The 17,201-nt window shown below is 37.7% G+C and overlaps 2 protein-coding genes across 2 annotated transcripts in view; both read left to right on the top strand.

Annotated features, from left to right (window-relative positions):
* LOC111048941 (neo-calmodulin) overlaps window positions 1-17,201 on the top strand; it is a 483,793-nt gene that overhangs the window by 298,229 nt on the left and 168,363 nt on the right. The window lies entirely within an intron of this gene.
* LOC120355037 lies at window positions 13,203-16,763 on the top strand. The gene is made up of 2 exons (XM_039443294.1): window positions 13,203-14,617; window positions 15,811-16,763. The coding sequence occupies exons 1-2, from the start codon at window positions 14,307-14,309 to the stop codon at window positions 16,247-16,249; spliced, it is 750 nt and encodes a 249-aa protein (XP_039299228.1). The 5' UTR covers window positions 13,203-14,306; the 3' UTR covers window positions 16,250-16,763.

The following is a 17,201-nucleotide window of genomic DNA, read 5'->3' as shown; positions in this document are numbered from 1 at the left end:
GAAAGATTCTATCGTTCATAACTCACGAATTGTTCAACATAACACAACGAGTACAACGAATTAATTCGACATCAACTAAACACTAAAGACAAATTTTATCACTCATAGCACGCGAATAATTACAACCAATATAATGAATCAATTGAACTTGATTATTATCGTTCGAATCACAAAATAAATTTAACAAAATATAACAATTAAAACTTATTTCACCGCAGTGCGTCTCGCGTTTGAGAGTTCGCTCAGGAGTCCATCGCTGACTGACTCGAGGGCTGTCCATGGACATTACCCTAGCCTGAAACGCATGGGAAACTCACCTTTTTCTCACGGCAGAGAAAGAGTGAGAGCTCAAAATTGGATGGAGAAAGAGATAGTTCCTCGTGGAAAACTGTCACCAGATTGCAGTTTTTTCTCCATGAGGCAGAAGAATACGCTGTACTGTGCACAATTCTTATATTCTAAAACGCAATAATCTATTTCTCACACTAGAGAAAATTGAAATACCCTTACGTCAAGAAAAAAAATGTACATTAGAAAATTCAGTCCGATCACGCCATCGAGTCCAAAGTTCAATGATTTTAGATTGGCATATCATGAGAAATTAGAAAAATTAAATTAATTCACCTCCTCTCAATAATTCTACCCATTACATTGCACCCCCCTTCGGGGAAGGGTGGACATCCCCTTCCGCACTTCTAACCGCACTCTCTTTCTTTGACACCTTGGGAACTTTGGCTTTGTTTATGGCACTATCACTAGAACTCACTTGTTGGGTGGTGGTCACCTGGGGCAGAGGTGCAGCCGCCTCCTCACCGCTGGGGGTGAGGGCGGTCTGACTGGTCAGCAGCCTCCAGGCCACCACGCCGCCAGACAGTGCCATTACCATAGTGACCGCTGCTATAACGTAGTACCAGCAGGGAACCAGCTGGTCAGAAGACTCCTCCGCCTCCAACTCTCGTAGGGAGTTCATCAAGTGGTTGACCATGACCTCTTCCACTCCACTCGTTCCAGGCCAAGCACGACCTTCTTGCAGACGTCTCGCCAGCTGCAGGCGAATCTGGGAAGCCGAGAATCGACCCTCAGCCAATGACAGGGCCGCTGGGATGTCAATGGCCACTGGCCTCAGTCGCACCTCGGTTCGACCACCAAGGCTGGTTGGTGCAGGAATCTGATAAGAGGGGTGACTGAGTGTGCACCCCTTTATCGCTCGCATCGCTCCAGTGCCATGAAGGTGTAACTCGTCCACAGTCGTCTGCCCGCCCATCTTGCATTGAGAGACGAATTGTTTCTCCATTGACAGGCTATATATCCAGCTGTTATCGCTCCGACGCCATAGCCAGACCTCAGGATGATCCTTAGTCAGCACAAGACGTGTGCAGTGCTGACAGGGGAGCGTGATCTCTCCCAGGAACAAGAGGCTCAGACAGGACGGGTGGTGTCTGGCATAGAGTGGTGAAAATGCTGGACAAAGGGTGAGCAAGCCCACTCGGTTACACTGTTCAAGCATTGATTCACTCAATGTGGAATAACGGTCTCTGTCCTTGCTGACAAATAGAATCGTAGAGTCGAGTTGGTAACACACACTCACATTAGTGTGGAAGTCCTTGACGGGGAGTACAAGTGCCTGAAACATATCAAATCTGCGTCCAATTGAAGAGAGGGGTACAGTCAACAATAGTTTAATCACTTCACCACTGGTTACCGCACAAGTCTTCATCAACTGGTAAAACGCCATCACTTGAGAAATGTCTGTTCCAAAAACTAATTCTAAGCCACTAGGTAAACTTGACCGAACCTTTAACAATATATTTCTTAATTCTAAAGGTGATAATAAATTCATACTCAATTTGCCGCTAGCAGCATCATTTAGACATTGTAAAATTTTTCTTAAATCTATTAGGGCCTTAAAAGTAGCAAGTTCTAATTCTTTTAAAGCAGTAGAAGTATCCATATATACATGTAGTAAGTTCTCTACTTCAATAGTTTTCTTATTAGTTGTCAAAAATTGATTCATGAGAACAGTTAGATTACCATAGATTTCTTGTGAAACCCTTCCTAACTCTTGATGATTACGCTCCGTTTTCCGACTGAGTTCTCTAGTAACGGTCAAGTATTCTCCTTCAATGTGTATTAAACTGGCAGTTTTCAATTTCGTCAACTCTTCGCTGTGTTGTACCTTCTCTAAGTCCTCACTCTCGGCTACTCCAAATAAAATATGAAGGATCTTCCCCCCCCCCCCAAGTTTATTAATCCTCTACGGCTCCGTCCATAGTACAGATCGGTTAACGTTTGTACAATATCTTTCAATTCACTTTCCATTGTTATTATTCGTTGAAGTACTTTATGTTGAACTCCTAGAGCAGGGAGTTTCTCGGCCGCTTGTGCTAGCAGGTACGCTGTATCCTCTGTTCGTCCCTGAAGTTTGGCTACTTCTTGTCGAATTTCAGTGAGATTGATTTCGATGACGATGGTCCACTTCTCTCCGGTAATAAGCGCCTCTCCCATACTTTCGAACCATACTCCCTCCCTGTTAGCTTCGTGTGGAGAGTTAGACATCACACCTGTAACCAATTATATTCGATGTTCTATTCTGTCAGAGTTGCCTTTATTCCACCATAATTCCACCACACCTCCATTAATTTTTATGGGTTGACAATTTGGTTACCTATTCATTCAATTCCGATCAATTCCAATTAAAAACCGGTTTTAATGTCAAGTGCCAATTGAAGTTAACAATTTCTCTGAACAACGGTGACTCAATGTTCATTGTTGGCCTAGGAACCCTGATTCAACAAGGCTGTCTCAAGGTAGAACCGTTGACCTACAATGTAAACATTGGACTCCATTGTTATAGTTACAACTGTCGCCGCTAGATTGTGTAAGATTCCAATCGCAGAACTTGATAAATTTTTCTCTAATATTTTTCTCACGGCTGTCGTTCGTTTACTCGCGTGAACATGGTTGCCGTTTCTATTGAGTTGTGGTAAAGAATGGGTATTAGCTTAGGAGTGTTTGTCACTTTTCTTCTATCATGTAATTCGATACAATAAATTACCTTCCATCACAATAATTCAACCCGTAATCTTGAACAAATCATTTTCCTAGATTATAGGCCTGCTTGCAAACCTTTCTATCAATTATAATAATATTATTCTATAGTCTCTATTGTCGTCATTCGTCGTTTATTGGTTTTATTCACATTTGTATTGAAGTATATTTTATCACAACAAAAATTTTACTACTAAAATTCTTTCACTACTAAATCCTTACTAAAATAAATTGGAACGTTTCTTGTTCTCTTCTAAACGTGGGCCTATTCCAGGGAAGTTCAACCAGGGCTCGGTTTGAGTACTACCGCCTACTCAATTCAACAATAGCCCTTACCCCTTATGGTTTTCACTAACCAACTGGTCATCCCTTACCGCAACAGCAATTATAATTATTCTCGAATCAGATACAATAAATTTCGTAATATTTCCATTGGAAATATTCATAAACTATTCCACAAAATTCAATGACAATTCAATATTATACAGTTGCAATTATTCTCAACACGACTTACAAGGTAACAATTTAACAATAACTAAACATCAATCCTCATCAATCTAATCGCAATTATAAAATTACAATCAATCACTGCATCTCTGTATCAATGTATCAAAATTAATTTTTATACATCATAGTCACGTAATCTAAAACAATTCTTCCTAACACATTGAACTACAATAATCACGAAATCATCAATATCATCATAACATAATACAACAGTTAATATTTCATAGTCTTGGACTCAATCAAAATAATCGTTATCAATCAAAACATCAAATAACCATAAGCACTCGTTATCGAATTACTCATCAAGTACAACATAAATCAATAATTCATCGAAATCATATTCTCATCGGAATCATAATTATTGAATCGTGATTAAGGATACATTACAATAATTCATTATTACAAAAAAGTTATACACAGTAGTCGTCAGCAATCGATAATTGCATTAATTTTCGTAAGCAGCATATGAGTTAGCAACTCTATCACTTATATTTTTATCGCACCTTATTCATAATCACATATAAATCAACAAAATAGCGCAGCTGTTCTAATCTATAATCGTCTAGTATTCATCAACATCATAATAACGTCATCGTTTTATCAATATTTGTTCATCTTCATACTAATCGTAAATCGTTGTTTTTTTTTTGTAAACTAATTCCTTAATAGTTTGTTTGTCGGATCTACCTTCATCTCGTTTCGAAGCGATTAGCAAGCCATTGTGTATGCCTTGACATCTTATAACAATAGGCGGCTGTCCATCTTCTTTCCTTTATTTCATTTCGCTCGTGAATAGTGTATTGATCTATCACACTCATTCATTCTCGATAATAATATTATGAAATTTAAGATTATTCATGGTCTTTTTTTTTTCATCTCGATACAATAGCTTCTTACTCAAAATTCCTTTCCTATTTCGTTCTACTCCAATTATCACGCAATTATACTCCATTCAATCATTACATCAAATACGTTATGTTCATTGAATTTTCCCCTACGAATTCATTCAACACTCTTTCCTTAAATACGGTTTTCCTACACTAATTTTCGAACGCAGTTTTCTGACATGCTCGGGTCATAACTTTCTCTCATTTTTCAAATATCGTTCGCATACCCTAATTTTGAACGCAGTTTTATGACATGCTCGGGTCATATTCTCCTTATTCCTTATACTCTAGGTGATTGTGCGTGCTCTCGATCGCAGAGGATATGGTGATCTCTGCTCCAGGTTTACTCACTCGGTTGGTTCAAAAGTGAGGTCCCGTGAATCTTCATCAAAAACGTTATCCGGTGAAGAGGGCTCTATCACTTCCACGTTTCCTTCTTCTGGTCCCATCTCGTCATTGTTGTCGACGTGATTTCGTGATTCCTCAACATATTCATCTTCGTCGCTATCTGGCTGTTGATAAGGTTCTTCTCCTCCATCTGTTTCGTTCATGTATTCGTCATTGTCCATTATATCGTTCTCGACTTTCTTCTCCGCTTCTGAGTCATTGGTACTTTGTTTCTCCTTGTTACTAGATTTCAGCCTATTTACATGCCTACGACTTGTCTCCCATCTGGTAGTTGTAATGCATAGTTCACTATCGATAACTTTTTAACAATGATAAATGGTCCATTCCAGGGTTGGTGGAATTTGGTCGCCTCTCCCGGTTTGACAGCAGGGTCGTATAGATAGACTGATTCTCCAACTGCAAATTCTCTCAGCTTTCTCCCTTTATTGATTATCTTAGATCTTTTTTCAGCAGATTGCATGGATTTTTCGTGGGTTGTTCTGTAGGCTAGTGACAATTTATTCCGCAGTTTGATTAGATGGTCGCCCACGGCCATCTCCTGGACTTCCCTTGGGATTACACAGGTCCCTGGAAATATCATCTCTCTTCCGTGTAGCAGATAATAAGGGGAGTATCCAGTCGATGCATGAGGGATAGATCTATAGGCGGCTAATACATACGGTAGCCATTTATCCCAGTCAGCTCCATCCCTCTCTACATAGTGTGCAATTGATTCATTCAGTGTCCTATGCAGGCGCTCCAATCTACCATTTCCTTTGGGATGGTATGCTGTCGTCCTCAACTTCTTAACTCCTAATAGTTTACACACCTCGGTGAACAGTTGGGAAAGAAAGTTGCGGCCTTCATCGCTAAGAAGTAGTCCTGGTACGCTGTGTCGGGTGATAACGTGGGTAACAAACACACGTGCGATCGTCTATGCTGTCTGGTCGCGAACTGGCACGGCCTCTGCGTAGCGGGTGAAATGATCAATGAAACTAACGTAGTATCTATTGCCAGCTTGTGTTACAGGCAATGGACCGACTACATCGACACTTATCAGTTCAAACCGATATCCAGGTTCCTCTGCAGTTTGTAAGAGTGCTTTTAACATGATGGGTGTTTTCCTTCGAGCACACTCATGACATCTCATTACGAAATTTTTTACATCTTCGTCTATATGTGGCCAATAGTAACGTTGTTTCATCAAGCGGCTTGTTCGTTCTCGTTCTGGATGGCCCACTCATGGCACGCTGTGGTTGAGCTCGATTATATTCATTCGCATAGATTGGGGTATAGCTAATTTCCACTGTCTGTTCTCTTCTATATTTTTAGTCCACCAGATTATTCCGTTTTCGCATTGACCCTCTCTGGTTTGTAGAATCGTATTACACCAATCATCCCCTTTTTGTTCTTTGACTATTTCTTCCTCTGATAATTCACAGTTTTCAATCGTCATTACAGCTCGACTAAGAGCATCACAATTTACATGTTTCTTCCCAGGTCGATGCACCACACTGTACTCGTATTTGGATAATCTTAAGGCCCATCGTGTCAACCGTGAAGAGGGATCTCTCAAACTCAGCATCCATTTTAGGGCTGCATGGTCAGTGATAAGAGTAAACTTTCTTCCCAGGAGATAACATCTGAACTGGGTGGTTACTGCCCATATTATGGCTAAGAGCTCTCTTTCAGTTGTCGAATAGTTCCTTTCGGCTGTATTCAATTGTCTACTTGCATAGGCGATAGGTCGTTCCTCTCCATCAAAGTCTTGTGATAGTATTGCACCAACAGCCACCCCTGATGCATCGGTTGCTACTGTGAATGGTTTTGTAAAATCAGGAAAGGCTAGCACTCGGTCTGAACATAGGGTCTGTTTCAAGCTGTTGAATGCCTGTTCTTGTATAACTCCCCAATCGAATTTCACTTCCTTCTTTGTTAATTGAGTCATTGGTCGTGCTATTTCCGCAAAATCTGGTACAAATCTCCTGTAGTAGCCAGCTAGACCTAGAAATCCTCTTACTTCTTTCACGGTTTTTGGAGTTGGGAATTTTGCTACTGCTTCTATTTTCGACGGGTCAGGTTTCACTCCTTCTGCTGATACTACATGTCCCAAATATTCTACTTCCTCCTTTCCAAGATGACATTTTTCTGAATTGGCTTTCAAGTTTACATTCTCCAAAATTCCAAGTAGCCTACTTGGTCTATCCGTTTGGCATGCTCTTGAATTGAACTACTGGCTATCACATCGTCATCTAAATATACGAAACATCCAGTACCTTTTACGGAGGCAAGAATATTGTCCATTAGTCTCTGAAACGTTGCTGGTGCTCCACATAGCCCGAACGCCATACGTTGGTATTCAAAATGCCCGCCTACCGTTGTGAACGCCGTCTTTTCTTGATCTTCCTTAGCAATTTTAATCTGGTGGTATCCAGCAGTCAAATCGAGTGTAGAGAAATAACAGCAGTTTCCCAGATGTTCTAGAGTTTCGTTGATTAGAGGCAACGGATAGGCATCTGTTTTCGTAACTTCATTAAGGGTGCGAAAATCAGTACAAAAACGGTATTTTATTGTTCCGTCAGTGGATTTTTTCTTGACTAAAACAACTGGCGTACTATATGGACTCATAGATGGTACGATTACTCCCTTGTTAAGCATATCTGAAAGGTGTTCCTCAACTTCCTCTACTACTGGTCTTAAATGAAAGGGGACTCTGTACGGTCTTTTCCTGATGGGTTTGTCGTCTGTGGTTGGAATCTTATGTTCTACAGGAACATTACAACCCTCCGTATCTGGTTCCCCAAACACTGCCCAATATTTCATTAGAACAGGCTCCAGGATTGCTCTCTCTCTTCCTGGAAGGTGAGCTATTTTTTCTTTTATCTTCTGACGAATCTCTCGGCTATCACTTTCATCCTTTGATATGGTTGCTATAAATGGTCCAATATTCTCATGATCCAATAATTCACCGGTTCCAATTACTGTCTTCTTCTGTAATTTTATTGCGTTCTCTGTCACGTTAACTATGGAAGTGGTTACACATCCTTTCTTAGGTATGGCTAGAGCTCTGCTAACATACAAACCCGGTATCTGATGGTGAGGTTCAATTAATATCGGATTACCGTGTAAATCCCCATCAATTGACAATTTGATCAACAACTCCGACTGTGGTGGTATCACCAAGAATTTGGAATTCCTCAATTCATAAGTGAATTCGTCATAAGCACGGTTTTTTGAAACTGTACCGCGCGCGGTGACGTCACAGTTTGAAGCTCTCCGTATGCAGGCTACAGAGGGAGTTTCGTCTCGGCCGCATTGGCGTGGTGACTGGGAATTTCCCTGCGGGTGGGAAATTTTCATAGGTTGCGGAACATTTGATGTCGGCTGTTGGTTAATCTGGATGCGCGCGCAAGGCTGACCCTCCTCCTCCTTCATCACAACTCGTCTCGTTCTATTCCTGTTCTCCTCCTTCTTCTTCTTGTCGGCCTCTCTGCTTTGTGCGGTATTTCGTTTCTCGCTATCAATTCTATCTCCTTGTGCTCCGTCGTTTGTACGTTCCACTCCCTGGTCACTGTTATCATTGTCTATCGGTCTCTCTTTCTTCTCTCTATCCGTTCCACTTCGTTCCACGATATGCACTGCGCTGACTGGCGATCCTTGTCGCTTATCGCCTATTTCATTATACTCATCTTCTTCTGGTGCGACTCCACAACACGTTATTCGTTTTCTTTTTATGTCTATCACTGCTTCAACTCTGTCTAGGAAATCAGCTCCTAAAATGCTGTCAGCTTGTATTGCGATTTCGGCTATAGTGAAAGGGTGAACAAAATTCAAGTGTGCTATCCGACAATTTAAATATTGTATGCCGAATACCCCCAGTGTAGCGCCGGTCACTCCCCGTGATCTTGAGTGTTTTTTCGATAAATCCACGACTTCTATAGGATACTTCAGGATGGATATCTCGGCTCCGGTGTCGGGAACGCGGAATTCGCTAACTGGAATTTGGCTAACTGTGGTTGTGGAAGTGACTGGCTAGGAACTCACTGATTCTGTTACAGACAGGATTGGCTAACTCTGGAACCCGCTGATTCTGGCCAGAGAATTGTGGAGAATTGGAAATGGCTAACTTTGGAAGTCGCTAACTGGCAACTCACTGATTATGACGTCATCGTTTTCACCTATCTCCTTTCGTCATCGTCTCCTCATCATCCTCATCCACCTCCACCAACCCCTCTACAACCACAAGCTCCTTCTCCTACTCCTACTTCTCCTCCTCCTACTCCTTCGACTCCTCCTCCTCCTCCTTGTCATCATTATACTTCGGCCAAATTATCAGTTCTTTATATAATATTCTAGAGGGTAGAGGGTATTGAATATATTGCCATGATTGAATTCTCATTATTGCTGGGGTTCCTGTTCTATTATATGAGTCTATTCATTCTATTATTATTGTTTTGTCATAATAACAAATTATTCTGATTTTATAACTTTGGCATAGCTTTGTACTAATGATAATAACATTTTTGTTATTATTAGTACAAAAGTTATTATATTATTATTATTATTATTATTATTATTATTATGACATTTAAAACAATAATAATAGAATTATTTGAATGAATTTGAATTCGAATTAATATTGTATAATATTACATCAATAGAATTAAATATGATAATAACATTGCTGTTACTATTATATATCCGTTTTAACTCTGTTCTGTAACTATTATTCAGATATTTTTAATTCAATTACATTTATTGAATGAGCGTTAACGAGTTGACTTGAGCCGCGTTTGGACCGAAGTTATTGACAAAATTTCAACCTAATCTCTATACAGAGTGATCACTGAATCAGGCTCAGGAAATTCCCGTACATTCCCCGTATATTTCACGTTCTTCCCGGTTTTCCTTGCTGGTTGAAACACATGTTTATTGGAAGAATATAATATTCTCAAATAACAATCTCAAAAGTGCAAAAGTATGTTATTCATCAAAATGTAGCATCATTATACGATTATAACTATGTATTTTGAATAATACAAAAAAGGCAATTTAGAAGAAAAATCGAAACTTGCTAATCTACCCTTTACCCTTTAAAACATTATAGTCCAGTCACTACCGGTATTGTGTATCACTACCGGTACATTGGTGTTTGCAATATATATTTTAGTTTGATTTTTCAATAAATCGTTTGGATACATTAGAGAATTCTAGAGTCTAGAACCAATATTTCATGCAAAATTTTCAATATCCTCTAATTGTCACAATTTAAATGTACAATTCAAAATCCCTCTGGGCGTAATTTTGTGCTCTTCAACCTGAGACCGGAGAGCGCACAAAATCACGCCCAAAGGGATTTTGGATTATACATTTGAATTGTAGCAATCAGAAGATATTGTTGATTGAAAACTAAAATTCATTAAAATTGATTATTTTGTTGAAATTTTACTCGTTTTTGTGACTCAGAACACATTACATATAGATTGATCCCTCACATAGTATATTTTCTACTATTTGATTCTGTACATGAATTCGTAACAACTGGTTGAATCAGACTGACTCAAAACAAACCTTTCACATACCAGATTCTGCTAACCATGATAGTATCCTCACTGCAAGCTTTTCTCACTTGAAAACGTTTCATTACTCAGAAGCGAATAGTGTTATCAAATTAGCACCTCCACTCGACAGAAAAGTTCTCTTCCCAAGTTCCCTTGAAAGGCAAAATGTCAAGCTATGTGTTAAGGTATTTGATGAGAAAAATGTAGCAGCTTTAAAAGAATGCAACATTCAAAATGAAAATTTTGAAACCCATGGAGAAAATCCATGCTAATTGTGAGCTCATAGAGCATCAAATTCTCTTCAATTTGATGTATAATTCCACACTTTTACGCATTTCCCTACGACTTTTGCAGCAGCTTTATCTAGTGTTGAATATGAAATTTCCAGTTTTGCAACAATTGACCAATTGACAAATGAATTTTGAAGGAGAGTTTTGAACACAATTTTTGACTGCAGCGTTGTTGATACTAGTTAGGAGGAGAACATATCAGAAGTCCCCATCCCTACCCCATTTTTTGAAGTGATGAGGGTGATTTAAATGTTGCATTCTTTAGCTTTTTGCTTCCACGCTTATATCTTTGCAACAATGCGTTCAACCAAGATAACTGCTCTAAATTAAGTTTGATAGATTCTCTACAATTCCTGTTGAGTGGAGTTTTGTGATATTTCCAACAGTTTTCGTGAAATCCGGTCTTGAAAGTATGTAATTGTTGGAATAGCCGGTTTTCATCAAATTTTTGAATTTTTTTTAAGTATGGAAGGTATAGAAAAAGTCGTGGAATGAATATTGTAGGAAATTATGTAAGCTTCAATGTTTTATTGTATAGTCATGTCCGTAAGATGTATAGTTTTCGAGTTATATGCAAGAAACCAAAAAATTGTACTTTTGAACCACCACCACCACCCCCTCAGCAAAGTGGGTAGAGATGGGGACTTTCGATATGTTCACCACCTTACTACCGCAAACAGATCCGCGGGGTCAAAAATTGTCTTCCTAACTTTTCCTTCTATAAACTTTTTTGAGCATTCATTGCCTGGACTAGTACCCGCAATGCAAAAACGCATTCTTCGATGTGTTTATATTTTCATCAATAAATTGTAAATCTCTACGATATGTTTTATTCAATTTGTTCAGCCTCTTCCTCATTTAAGACATCAAGTCAAGTCACTGATAAACTGACTGACGCACTGTACAGTTGGCCGAAAACGCTGTGGAGTGTCGTGCAGAGTACAGTTCAGTACTGTTCTGAATGTTGCAAATCGATGGAAATAACACTCCCTTATTCCTTGATCAAAACTTTATTATTGACTAGCATGTAACCCGTGCTCTGCAAGGGTCTATTTTAAAACTTGACAAATTGAAAACTTGAGGTAATGAAAATTTGAAGAATTTAAAACAGGCCTATAACCATCCTCGGTTAATTAAGTATCTATATGCAAAATTTCAAGTTGATCAGTCCAGTAGTTCAGACGTGCGTCAAACATAATTTTCCTATCCTGTTCTTATATTAGCCAGCTCTTTACTTTATTATAGTATAGATTGGTGAGCCTGAGAAGATCCTATCCACCTGAGTACGTTTTTTTGGTTGCCAAAACATAGACTAAACCAGACACCTTTTGGGGGAAATTATTCAACTCTACCCACTTTTTCTTGAAATAACAATGATCAAGGTTCTTACCAACAAAAATCGATTGCAAGTGGAAAATATTTATAAAGGTGTCACTTTTTGTGAGTTAGTATATGCTGTAGTATTTATTAAAATATATAGAATATTGAAATTACAGAATCTATTCCAGTGAACTTAATTAGTTGGTTAGTTGGTGAAATTAATATTATTAGTTTAAACATAACAAAGTGATTATAATTTTAAAAGAAAATAATTGTCATGATACTTGGTTCTTGGTCAAAAATATTTTTTTATTGAAATTTATCCAATCATTAATTTTTCAGAAATGATTATATTTGCATTGAACATTATTTATCGATTCCTAATGTATTATTCATGACAATGAATTGTTCAAAATATAGATTATCAGAAGAGGCCTGTACTGTATTAATATTCGCGAAAGTATTCTCATGTTCTCCACTTGTGATGGATAGCCAAAATTGGACCGCTAGCTGCACGGCGAATTTTAATCGAGGGCTCTGATTGGCTGAAAAGTTCAGCGTTCGGCGAACGGCATGGAGAATGGCTAGAGGGACGTCGAACGGTTCGGAGAACTTCGCGGCGGTCGTTTAATTAACAGCTGAGTTTAAAAACTATGAAACATAATATGGCTAATGTTCGCTGCAGGGCGGATTGTACGATTCGCTACGCTGTTCGAGCTTCGGTTCGGCATGTGTGGAAATACCTTTATATCCATTTGAGGTAGAGTTCAGTATCTGGTGTAGGTATTATCGATGTTGAAATTATTGATAGTGAATCAAATTACACATATGTTTTTCAGAACCTAAAATGTTATGTTTAATAATTAGTCCAGTCAATATTATATAGACAAGCAATAATAGACATGAAAAAGGGTATGTGCTTTCAATATAATAATCTAGTTCTGATTTTTCAATATATTGTTTGGATACATAAGAGAAGTCCAGAACCAATTTTTGCATGCAAAATTTCCTTATGCTATGCAAATTTCCTTATGCAAATATAATCATTTCTGAAAAATTAATGATTGGATAAATTTCAATAAAAAATATTTTTGACCAAGAACCAAGTATCATGACAATTATTTTCTTTTAAAATTATAATCACTTTGTTATGTTTAAACTAATAATATTAATTTCACCAACTAACCAACTAATTAAGTTCACTGGAATAGATTCTGATACAGAATGGCCCAAACACCTCGTATTTTCGGTTCACTTTCTAGTTTTCAGCTTATTTCCGCCAAATCCAGTCGTCGGACAGTTAAATTTGCTCTCGCCTTTTTTCAGATTATAAAATTCTGAATAAAATGAAATCACTTGGAGCTCTTTATATATTGACAAACTTAGATTTCAGAGCTCCTCTACATAAATTTTTGAACATTGACCTGTTAATACGATTGTTATCAGAAATTATACTAAAAACGTTGCATCCTGATTCAGTCAACAACTCTAAGATTTGTAGAGTGAGATCATATAACTGATCTCCTGTTAAATTTTTACAAGGAGATAAGCCTACAACATAACAGAGAGGATACCATGAATGTTTGTATAGTTGTTGCTAAATTGCATGAATTTTCATTTGATTGAACAGCTAAACCTTCGAATTTTCGACCTTTATAATATGTTATTTCGGGCTTGACATAGATTTAGTCAATCCACAATATTACTTTTGTGTATAGCTGGAAGCCATATTTCAGCCCCATTTAAGTCCTTGGGGAACGAAAATACTGATACCTTAGATAATCTATCATAATTGCTTCTAAAGCCTGGTACACATCATATATAAGGCATGCATGATTAACTGCACTGCACATAATCACCGATGCATTACCCACATGAGCTAACGCTTGGAACTGAGCGAGTCGATGCTATTTTAGTTCATAAGGAGTTCAAAAATTCAATTGGGGTAGTATCAATTATTAAATGGAGGTTTCAACGTATCTATTTCAGTGGGGGAATACGGGAATCCCCGGGACACAGTCCGACAAGTCTTGTGACGTACCATTACCCAAAGTGGTAGGGGAAGAGCACGGCCAGTTCATCTAGAGTGTCCTTGCTTGAATGGTTCTGATGGCGTGATGACAATTTTCACCTAACACGGTTCTCCCATTTATGCTAATGTGGAGGAAATCTAAGTAATCTAAGTAGACTAATCTAAGTAGTGTTTTTTGTAATTAGTATTGTATCCTAATTCAGTAGTGGAGGAAGTAGTGTGTTTAGTTCGGTTCAGAGGTCACATGTAATAATTATTTTCTATACAGTACCTAATGGCATTAAGGGAGATTCCCGGGGTACGTCGTGGTGCGATACTTTTCACTTGCAACGATGGTTTCTATTACCAGTATATTAGCATATCAAGGGTGAAAACACATTACCGTTGCTACTTAAACACGTGTAGAGCTAGGATTTGGGTTGAACATAGAAGTAAAAACATTACAAATAATGAAAATTTCCCTTGCCATAATCACAGCCCAGATCCTCTGCTAGAAGCTAAGCATGTGCTACGAGAAGCAATATTTCAGCTGGCCGAACGTGAATCAACACAGCTGAAAAGGATTTTTGACGAGGAGTGCAATAAGTAAGTTTATCAATAAAATTCAATACTTTAATTAACTATATATTTAATAATCAAACGGGACCTACAATGCAAATAATGTTTGCCTAAAGTTAATAAATCTATGAACGGAAATTTCAAAAATTGTATTGTTCCAAAGTATTTGAATCAATTACCACTCCATATTTAATCAGCGAATAGCCTGAATTTGTTTTCAATACAACTCAAAAATTGGATTTTCTCATTCCAGGATCTGAAATTATCAACTTGTGACTTATTGTGATATGAATAAATTTGTAATTTCTTCTATTATTTTGTTTTGTTAGACAATGAGTCATGACTATTGTATTAGTTTCAGAATAATATTATTTCTAAAACTTGGATTTTACAGTTGGGTTCTGGGTACTCATAAGCGTTAAGTTAGTTTTCGGTTATGTTTGGCTTTCAACCTGTTTCTCATGGAATCTATTATTTTTTATTGAGTGTAATCAATGTGTTAATAGTTAATACTGTATTTCACTAGGTAATCCCGGGTCGCACGAACGTGCGACTTTATCTTAAACTCTTCTTTTTCTTCCGCTTCTTCCTCTTTCTTCATTTTCTTTTCATTTTTATTCTCTCTTTATTCTACTACTCCTTCCTCTTCTTCTTCTTCTTTTGTTTCTTCTTCTTTTCCTTCTTCTTATTCTTCTTTTTCTTTTTCTTCTTCTTCTTCTTCTTCTTCTTCTTCTTCTTCTTCTTTTTCTTCTTCTTCTTCTCCTTCTCCTTCTTCTTCTCCTTCCTCTTCTCCTTCTCCACACAATGGGTGTTTACATTTAAAATATTCGAGTTACAACCCCTAAGTCACCCCCTTATGAGGGGTTGAAATTCAGTTGTGCGTAAAAAGGTAGAGTATTTGACCAATAATTTATCTTGAAAGTTACAGTATTATATCTACAACTGTCTCCAACTTATTGGAGGGTTCCCATACATATGACTCACTCTGTATAATGTAAACATTAAGGAACGCACATTTACGCCACAACTTTCTCATTTCAGACTGAACGCAAAGGGATAATGTCGTGAATCAAACTAAATTCAAACTTTTTTGTAAAAGTACAGCGCCGGAAAGCGTGTTTGGATAAGAGTGCACCCCTCGTTTATAGTTTAAAATCTATTTAATACAACTAAGAAACTCAAGGGTCCACCAACTCTACCATAAAATCTTTCAATTTCAGAGTTTCCAGTAAAGTAGCCCAGAGTTTGGCCTTTGGAACAATCGAATCATCGATGCGGAAATGTAGAAAATTGAATTTTCCGAGACTTCCAACTTCTGCCATAGATTTTGCTGATATGTTGAAGGCAGAGGAGTGGGCTAGATTCTCAGAAACCCTAGATGGGAAAAATTTTTTCATCGACAACATTGTAGTTGGAGGGTGGAGCAGCTTGGTATTTGTCTCCGAAAATACCAAACACCTCCTATCAACGGCTGAAGAACTTTTTTTTGATGGCACTTTTAAAACAGTGCCGTCAGTTCCAGGTCTTGCACAGCTGTTCATCGTAAATGCTGTAGCTTTCGACCATGTAAGTACACGCTATCAAGACTTCAACTTTGGCCCGTTTTTAACCCTCATAGCGCCCTTGGAAAACTTAATAGGTGCGCCCCCCTCTCATTAAGTTTGGTTTCATACCCTAGAAAGACAACAGGGGTCACGCGTATATTTACTGTTGTTACCTTGACTGCAGTAAACTTGTAGATCTGGGATTTTTTGTATTCTCTAACTAGCCCATCAACTTCCTACACACGTGATTTACAAGATTTAAGTCGGTCAGAAGTGGGTGAAAAAAAAACCAACCCCTGTTGTCTTCAGTGTATAGTTGATTTATTTAAGCTTCGCTCAAAAATTTTGCTTATTTTCGAACATCATTGATGTAGACGATCCGAATTATAAATATGCTCAAAATCGATGATAATATTAGTAAAAATTGTTTAAAAGTATCATAACAACACATTATTCATCTATATTCACAATTGAACATGTTTTTTCACAGACTGGATAAAAACCATCACAATCAAATAGAAAATTCTGGGTATTTTTGAGCTACTGCAAAAAGTATCAAATTCGGTGGCTCATTAGGTTATTTGTTATTTTTATATCCATCCCATTGATGAAATTTGAAAAATCACGTAAGAGACATCAAAAGTTGATACTTGAAAGGTTGATCATGGAAAACAGTGTAAAAAATGTATTTATCTATTTATTAAAATGGATCTAGTAGTAATTTTTAGATATTTTATAGTTGGGGTTATGCGTAACCCCATGTTTTATTTAAGCATTGCTTGTTTTGCGTTGTATTTCTAGGAATAAATTCAAAAAATAGATTAATTTCCAAAAAAATAATTGAAGTTACTGGTTTTACGCTTGAAATCTCAATATCATTATTTGATGATACTCTTAAAATTCAAGGGTGATATATTCCAGTGTTACGCTGTATCATCAATAATTTAAAATGTGTAGCAACAATTCCTATTAAAATAATATAGAAGTCACCAAATACTCGAACCTCTCTATAACGAACCTCCACTTAACGAAATCCTGTACACAACGAATTTACCTGGTTCCATGAC

This window comes from Nilaparvata lugens, chromosome X (assembly GCF_014356525.2).
Source record: "Nilaparvata lugens isolate BPH chromosome X, ASM1435652v1, whole genome shotgun sequence".
NCBI lineage: Eukaryota > Metazoa > Arthropoda > Insecta > Hemiptera > Delphacidae > Nilaparvata > Nilaparvata lugens.
The sequence above is the reverse complement of the archived record's forward strand: the minus strand, read 5'-3'. Positions and strand labels throughout refer to the sequence as shown.